This window comes from Drosophila sulfurigaster, chromosome 2R (assembly GCF_023558435.1).
Source record: "Drosophila sulfurigaster albostrigata strain 15112-1811.04 chromosome 2R, ASM2355843v2, whole genome shotgun sequence".
NCBI classification, from domain to species: Eukaryota; Metazoa; Arthropoda; class Insecta; order Diptera; family Drosophilidae; genus Drosophila; species Drosophila sulfurigaster.
In genome coordinates this window covers 21,237,367-21,246,156 of record NC_084882.1, presented here as the reverse complement: position 1 = coordinate 21,246,156, position 8,790 = coordinate 21,237,367, and the positions used below count along the sequence as shown (strand labels likewise).

The window sequence follows — 8,790 nt, the reverse complement described above, 5'->3', positions numbered from 1 at the left end:
CTCTTATTCTCATTGCTATTTGTTGTTGTTATTATTGTTTCATTCGCTCCATTCTTTGCCTGGCTTGGTTTAATGGTAGAGCTAAGCAAAAGTGCTGATATAGCCAAAAATATTTCTCTGTGTCCCAAAGAAGCTAAAAAGCAAACGATTCAAATGGCCCAAAGCCATAAAACACACGCGGCTCAATACCCGAATGGACAGAGTTCATGTGTCATTAAGGCATTTTTGCGACTAAAACTGGACACTAAGCAGACCAACTGTGGACTGTCGCACGTCGCCCACAACTACTATATGTTTAAACTTAAAAAAAAAAACGAATTCGTTTTTTTACTTAAACTGTCAATACGAAATGCAAATGTTGACTGTGACCACAAAGACCACAAAGACAATCTCATTGATAGCTATGATTTAAACGCAAGAGGTCAATGAAACTTTTTCAAAATCAGCATTTATTGATGTCAATTCATTTCCATTAATTAAACAAAAGAGCAGAACATAAGGAATATTCAGTATACATTGAAAACTAACAAAATATTGAAGCATAAATTATACAAATATTATTATAATTTAACTGATTTATGGCATTTGTTTGTAAATACTGCCGGAAATTAAATGACTTATGTGCATATTTATGTAGAAAGGAAGCTAGGAGTTGAACAGAGCAGCAGAGTCGAACTATGATAATAATATACTAATCGTTATAATTTAAATATTTGCTATAAATTAATTAACTAAAATACAAGCAATTTGCATATTGATCAATTAAAACTGCATAAAACAATATCTTAATATGCGCTTTGAGTTCTGAACATCAGCCAATTGTCGAGTTAATAATTAAATTTGTTCGGAATGCAGAAATTGCAACATGCAATTGTCAGGACACAGGCGTCAACATAGAGTGTCCTGTCGCCTGTGGTTGTTGCAATTGCTGCTGCTGCTGCTGTTGATGCTACCGATGTTGTTGTTGTTGCTGCTGCTGCTGTCATCAGTCGAAACATATTACTGGGTGGGAGCTTTGGGTGGCACGTTGATGGTGCTGATGCTGCTGATGGTACTGTTGCCGTTGCTGTGGCAAAATCAAGCCGCAGAAACAACTCAAAATCGCAATATGACACATATGCGCACAGAGGCAGCCAAATGGCAAACCAAAACCGAAACCCAAAAACTGAGCACTGCCAACATTGCAACGGTAAACATGTAAAATGCTGTTGAAAGGTGTCGGCTCCTATGTGCATATGTATGTGTTAGGGTTTCTCTCTCTCTCTCTCTCTCTGAGCGTGTGGGTGTGTGGTTGAGTGCTATGTAGATGTAGATTCATCCAATGCCAGCATGTTAACGTGCATTTTAACGAATGTTGACAATTACGAAAAATTTGGTTTTTGGTTAAACGAGCAAACTGGGCGTATGAGTGTTGCAAACATTCCTGCTGTATATGTGCTGTGTGTGCGTGTGTATGTGTGTGTGGGTTTTCGTAATGGCCAAGTTTTGTTTGGAGTATTTTGATGGGACATTTTTTTGGGCTGTGGCTCGTGAAAAAGCTGGAGAGCGCCTCTAAACAGAGCAATTGAAGTTGTAATGGAGTTTCTGGATTAACAACTAAAGAGAACACTCAAACAGTCAAAGAGAAAGAACACTGATAGAGAGAGAAAAGGCATAGAAAAAAAAGAGAGAGAGAGATAGGGCTTGGCTTAGGCAGCAAAATTGGGTAAGCTTACATGATAACCAGCACAGCATAGCACAGCACAGCAGAGCAGAGCAAAGCAGAGGCCAGCACAACACAGGCGAGGACCAGACCTCTGCCTGCCGCACTCAAAAACAGGGTAATCCCTTATGCGCAGGCGCTGCGCAGCATCTGCGCGATTCGGGCGACAAAGCTACAAAATGGAGCGGCAATTGATGCTGTCGTTGCTGACGATAGCAGCTGCTCTGTTTGCTGCTCTGGCTGCTCTGACTGCGGCTGCTGCTGCCGCTGGTGCTGCTTGAGCTGAGAGGGCCATGCAAGGCTACAAAAACAAAACGTGCGTCAGTACGAATCCTGTGAATATCTATGCAGGACAACACGGAGCGCTCAGCGTCAGACGACCAGGCGAAACCTGACCCAAGTGAAAAACGAACTTGCAGTCTCATTAATATTATTAATTTTGCTGTGACAATCGGTGCATAAATTTTCTGAAAAATGATTTTACTACAAAACGTGTTGCTGAAGCGGCAAAAAAATTAATTTCAATTCAAAATTGAAATTACAAACAATGTCAGCTGCATAGAGCACAGCTTATAGCTGTAGCACAACAAACGTTCTTGATATCAGCTCAGCTGCTGTCGCTGTCGCTGTTGCTGTTGCTGCCGCTGAAGTCGACGCTGACGCTAACGTTAGCATCGCAGTCGCTGCTCAAATTCAGTTGTCCAGAGAGTCTGTTTCGACTGCGACGGCGCCGGCGCTGCGCAGCTGCCTGCTGAGTGTAGAGTTTTAGCTCGTCGTAAGTGCTGTGTAAAGCAAAAAAAGAAAAATACACACACTCTCTGCTTCCAACTACGTCACACACACACACATACACACACTGACGCACAGAGACGCTCGCGCACGCATACAGAGATACACACGAGGCAGCCGAAAGGTAAACAAAAACCTGTGCGCGTGTGTTTGGTATCAATAAAACACCGGCCGACCGACGACCGCCTTGAAGGCAAATTGCCTTGTACGCTGTGACGTCATGAGCCACTCTCGACCAAGTCTGGCCCTACTTTTGGCTATTTGGCGGCATGGCAAGCTGCTCTGTCTGCTCTTGGCCTTTCTGCTCTTCTTCTGCGAGACAGTGCAAGCGAATCCGGACGCCAAACGGCTCTACGATGATCTGTTGAGCAATTACAATCGACTCATACGACCCGTTAGCAACAATACGGACACAGTGTTGGTCAAGCTGGGACTGCGCCTGTCCCAGCTCATCGATTTGGTAAGTCCAATGGTCATTCTCAGCCCCACTACCATTCCCCGTCCCTTTTGCTGAGCACTCTCAAAATAATTAATGCAATGGAGAAAAACTTGGCCGAGAGCTGAGAGTGCCTGGCATTGGCACAGTTTTTAATTAAGCGCTTCAATGGAGCACTCACTCCTTGCAACGTTGCGCTACATTTGCCACAGCCATTTTATCGAGTCGTGCCAGTAATGTAAACAGCAAAACAGTAGCACAAACTTTTCCTCGATCGTAAATAAAAAAATTGGCCAACATAAATGACAGTAAATGGGCCGAACCAAGACCAAAACCAAGACCGAATCCACAGCTGAGTGCAGAAGCGAAAAGTGTTCTATCTGAATTGGTCAAAAGGCCTGTATCTATTTAACTAATTGATTTGAGAAATGTTTTAACCAATTATTTAATTAAAGCTAGCTATATTTCATTTCAGCAAACCAATTAGAAATCAATAGTTCAAATCAACTATTCATTCACTCAATCAAAAATGTAAATATCAATTTAATTACGAAACTGAAACTACTATAATTCAATTATGGCATATTTGAATAAAGTTTCAGCAACATTTCATTCAAATTTAAGGCAGAACCTAGACTATTGCTTAAAGTTCATGGCGAGGCATTTGTCAAGTGTCCTGCACGAAGCGCCACACGCAGACACAGACATAGTGCAACTGCTGCAGGATGCTAGTCTATGGGGAACTGGGGAGGGGGAACTAGCAGCACAAAGTGCCGTTACCACGAGGCTTAAAAGGTAATAAAACAAGCCAAAAATCCAAAAACCGTAAGCTGACAGCAAAAAAGCACATTAGCGACAGGGACGCGAACAGGAAGAGGGAAAGGGAAAGAAATAGAGAGCGAGGAAACGAGGAGTCAGCCAAGCAGACAGTCAGGCAAACAAACAGACAGGCATAGGAACATGGTAAGCAAGCCAAAGAGTGGGGCGGCAATGCAGTGGGGCAGTGAAGGGAACAACCGAATGTAGGAGAAAATGCAAAATCCCGCTTGATGCATGGCAGTCCTGTGTGCACTTCTTTATCATCAACGCGGAGCGGCTTTTAATTTTCATTCCCTTCCATTCGCCACACCAAAAAACAGAATCTCAAAGATCAAATTCTAACGACCAACGTGTGGCTGGAGCACGAGTGGCAGGATCATAAATTTAAATGGGATCCATCCGAATACGGCGGCGTCACCGAGCTCTATGTGCCATCTGAACACATTTGGCTGCCCGACATTGTCCTCTACAACAAGTGAGTCCAGAGCACATACGACTATATAGAAATTATAATCAAAGCTAAACTTCCTGCTATCACAGCGCTGATGGCGAGTACGTGGTCACCACCATGACAAAGGCCATTCTCCATTATACGGGCCGTGTTGTGTGGACTCCGCCGGCCATCTTCAAGTCATCCTGCGAGATTGATGTGCGCTATTTTCCCTTTGATCAACAAACATGCTTCATGAAGTTTGGCTCCTGGACATACGATGGTGATCAGGTATGTCTTGCTATCTCCCTGTTTTCTTTAGTGTGTAACTGTGTGTGTGTGCGTGTGCAACGGGGCGTGGCCATGAATTTATGGGCAACCATTTATCTGAGCGCTGAGCGCGCGCTTACAAGCCTAAGATGCCGGGCGAACATCGAAAGGGCGTCAGCGGCAGCAGATTAAAATGTGAGAAATTGTAAAAGTGTAATTGAAACTTGTCTAACCGTTACGCTCTCCACCCCCTCCACGGTCCACGGTCCGCGTTCCCGCTCACGCATACCCAACACCCCAAAATGGCAGTTGAGCAGAAAAGAAACTCTCACGCCAAGCCACTCGACTGTGTGTCGCTGTCATAAAAATGCGCGTCCATAAATTAAAGTAAAGTGCGACTCCCCCACAAACCGTTGCCTTTTCCGCTTCCGCTGACCGGATTTGGCACAGTGGACTCAACACGCAAAGAAATAAAACACTTAACTCTAGCCATATTTATGGGACACAAATAAAGTAGAAAATTTATTTCAAGTACACAAATTAATTAAAAGTTTTGAAACATAGGCATTTAGTTCTATTATTTTACTTTTTCAATAAAAAATTTAATTCGTTTTATATATTTACATATATACATATATTTTCTTAATAGGAAATAAATAAAACAAATGTATGGAAACTACTTCATTCGGAAAAACAAGTTTTAGCTAAAAATTTAAGTGAAATTTTACTTTAGCAAATTGGATTTTATTACCACTCACCTTTTCAAATTTCAAACTATTTGCAAGTGAAATAATATAGCTAACTTAAGTTTGCTCCACTGTGCAATGTCCTCGTTGTCAACGCATTTAAATTTGCTACTCTTTTAACGACTGCACTTGAGCCTTCAACTCGAAGAAACTCAAGGCGGAGACGAAGATGTCGCCTGCAGGCAGACGGACTATGTATAAGAACGAGAATGAGTTGGATGTGGCCGATGAGCGTCACGCCCGACTTCTTTAAGTGCCTTTAAGCTTTATAACCTTTATTGCTCTATCAACGCTTTTCTTGCCTTTCTACAGATCGATTTAAAGCACATCAACCAGAAGAACGATAAAGACAATAAAGTGGAGATTGGTATCGACTTGCGCGAATATTATCCAAGTGTCGAATGGGATATATTGGGAGTGCCCGCCGAACGGCATGAGAAGTATTATCCCTGCTGTGCCGAACCTTATCCTGGTGAGTTTCGTAGAGTTTAAAGCAACTCAGCTGGCTCGCCAATACACATACGCGAAAGCTCTACCCAAACTCACTACGAAATACCCGTACCCCAACCCCATAACTCCCAACCTCAATATCCTTGCCTCACTCGCAATCTCTTCCCTTCTCTTTCTCGCTATCTTTCTTGTTTTTTCATGCTGCGCCGTGCTGCTGGTTTGCTGAATGTTCAGATATTTTCTTCAACATCACACTGAGGCGAAAGACACTCTTCTATACTGTGAATCTGATCATTCCCTGTGTTGGCATCTCATACCTGTCTGTGCTGGTCTTTTATCTGCCAGCTGATTCTGGTGAGAAGATTGCCCTGTGTATCAGCATTCTTCTCTCGCAGACTATGTTCTTCTTGCTCATATCGGAAATTATACCTTCGACATCGCTGGCTCTGCCGTTGCTGGGGAAATATCTGCTATTCACCATGTTGTTGGTCGGGCTGAGCGTTGTTATTACCATCATAATACTCAATATACATTATCGAAAGCCGAGCACGCACAAGATGCGGCCATGGATACGAGCGTTCTTCATTAAGCGTCTTCCGAAGTTATTGCTAATGAGAGTGCCCAAGGATCTGTTGCGTGATTTGGCCGCCAATAAAATCAACTACGGATTGAAGTTCAGCAAGACAAAGTTTGGACAGGCCCTAATGGATGAAATGCAAATGAATTCCGGTGGCTCCAGTCCCGATTCGATACGTCGCATGCAGGGACGCGTCGGCGTTGGTGGCTGTAATGGAATGCATGTGACCACAGCGACCAATAGGTAAGTTTTGCATACGAGGGCAGCTCCCAAAAGTCATCACACCTAAAATATGCATAGAAAATGAAGGGAGAAATACCAAATTGTCCGATTCAGAGTTGAGAATGGAAAATGAAACGCAAAGCACAAAAAATTAATTATGAGAAGGCAAAAGTGAACTGAGAAAAAAGTGAATAAAAATATATAAACGAGACTGTGGGTTGTGGATTGAAATAGAAAGACAGTGGGAATTTAAGGCTGTTAAAATGAATGAAATATGAAAATGATGATGAACAAGCGGCGAATAAAAAAGCACAAAAGAAAATGTCTGAATTAAAGAAATGTGAACTCATTTTCAATTCAAGTAATCATTTACTGCAGTCCACAGTCCGCAGTCCCCCATCAAACGCCAGTGGAAACCCACGCACACTTTGTATTTCTGTGTGTGTACAGTTTATATCCCTGGCATTAACTTTCTCTTGCAGGTTCAGTGGATTGGTGGGTGCTTTGGGTGGCGGACTGAGCACGCTGAGTGGCTACAATGGGTTGCCTTCGGTGCTTTCCGGCTTGGATGACTCCATGAGCGATGTGGCGGCACGCAAAAAGTATCCGTTTGAGCTGGAAAAGGCCATACATAACGTCATGTTCATACAACATCACATGCAACGCCAGGACGAGTTCAATGCGGTGAGTTTCCCCCCAGCTGATTGAATTTTTAATTGAAAATTCCGTTTGCCGGACGATGACGATGACTACGACGACAACGACTATGGCAAGAGCAGTGGCTACAACCACGACAGCAGCCAACACGACAACTATGACAGTGACAGCGAAAGCCTGAAGCCTGAGACAGACTCTCAAACTGAAGCTGTAGCTGTTGCCGGAGCTGCGAAGGGGAAACTGAGGTCAAAGCAGTAGCAGCAGTAGTTGCAAGTTGGAGCAGGCCTGACCAATGCCGAAAACCACAGAAATCGCTCTGCGTTTCTGTTCTTGGCGTTTGTAGTGGCCATCGATATCTGATCAGCTCAACTGTTTGACTAGTCCGAGTCTGAGCCTGAGCCAGAGTCTCCGTACTGCCTCCTTCTGTTACTGCCTCTCGACTTATTTAAGCTTTTACCATATTTGCACTTTAATGCCACACAAAACCCACTTTTAATTGCTTTTGTTCAATTGACTGGCAATTGGCTGGCAAACGATTCCATCGACTCCACCGCCATTCAATCAAATCCCACGACCAACGCTTTGGTTGTCTGATTCCAACCCATGTTTCCCTGCCTCGTTCTCTTTATTTTTTTTGTGTTTTGTTTATTATATTGTGTTGTTGCTGGCAAAGTTGCTTTCGCTTTGTTATTGGAACTTTCATTTTGATTGATATCCAACAGGCGCTAGCTATAAGCAGATTAAGTGCCTGTGCTTAATGAAAGCAATCGCTCAAAGTGGAAGCCTCAAAATGCTGTTAGCCAATATTACGTATACGACTCTTTGTGTAATTTATGTGTGGAATTCAATAGCTCTCACTACTCTTATTATAAATGTAACATTTATCTGAATTATAATTTGCAATTGTTGTTAAGCTGCTTACATCAACTCCCTTCTGTTAGAATTCAATTTTTTCAATTGGAATTTAATTAATTTTATACTCTTTTATACACATTTTTATTGTCCAATATGTAAACGTCACTTTTATCTCTGTTTTTTTTTTAATTTTAGTGGCTGTTCAATTGTCATTTATTTATTTATTATTCACAATACAAATATTACGTATACGACCCTCTGTGAAACATTTCTTAATTTCGTTTTACAGGAAGATCAGGACTGGGGCTTTGTGGCCATGGTCATGGATCGCTTGTTCCTCTGGCTATTCATGATTGCATCGCTGGTGGGAACATTTGTCATATTGGGCGAGGCTCCGTCTTTGTACGATGACACCAAGGCCATTGATGTACAACTTTCGGATGTGGCAAAGCAAATTTACAATCTAACTGAAAAGAAGAATTAAATTCAAATGGTTAACACTATCTATCTAATGTCGTGAAAGACACGCAAATACTTATATATGCTCTAGTTTAATGTAAGCTTTAAAAGAATTAATAAAAAAAAAATAAATTTTGTTGGCCAAAAGCAGCCAAGGAAAATGCTAAAATGCAGCTGTGGTTTTTTTCGGTTTGGGTGCACAGCTGGCTGAGTGTAATGCATATGCCAGAAAGGTTTCTCTGTAATGCAAAAATAAATTATCTGCAGCCAGCCGAACTGTATATAATATGAAATACTTGCTGCAGCACTTATAATGAAAATAATATTAAAAGCAACCGCACGAATCCATAAAGTATGCAGTCCTTTGAAATTCTACTT

General features: G+C 42.2%; 1 protein-coding gene across 1 annotated transcript; it reads left to right on the top strand.

Moving 5' to 3' along the window:
- The first annotated feature begins 2,031 nt into the window (after positions 1-2,031).
- LOC133838984 (acetylcholine receptor subunit alpha-like 2) lies at positions 2,032-8,573 on the top strand. Its single transcript, XM_062270263.1, has 7 exons — positions 2,032-2,951; positions 4,067-4,221; positions 4,287-4,467; positions 5,505-5,664; positions 5,877-6,462; positions 6,924-7,125; positions 8,243-8,573. Exons 1-7 carry the CDS (start codon positions 2,712-2,714, stop codon positions 8,435-8,437), a joined length of 1,719 nt encoding a protein of 572 aa, XP_062126247.1. The 5' UTR covers positions 2,032-2,711; the 3' UTR covers positions 8,438-8,573.
- Positions 8,574-8,790: the final 217 nt, after the last annotated feature.

What these genes read in the sequence shown, in the direction of transcription:
- LOC133838984 (XM_062270263.1), top strand. Translation starts at nt 2,712, where the DNA reads ATGAGCCACTCTCGACCAAGTCTGGCCCTACTTTTGGCTATTTGGCGG. An exon ending in CTGTGCCGAACCTTATCCTG is followed by an intron (nt 5,665 to 5,876) that starts GTGAGTTTCGTA and finishes CTGAATGTTCAG; the next exon opens with ATATTTTCTTCAACATCACA. An exon ending in GTGACCACAGCGACCAATAG is followed by an intron (nt 6,463 to 6,923) that starts GTAAGTTTTGCA and finishes TTTCTCTTGCAG; the next exon opens with GTTCAGTGGATTGGTGGGTG.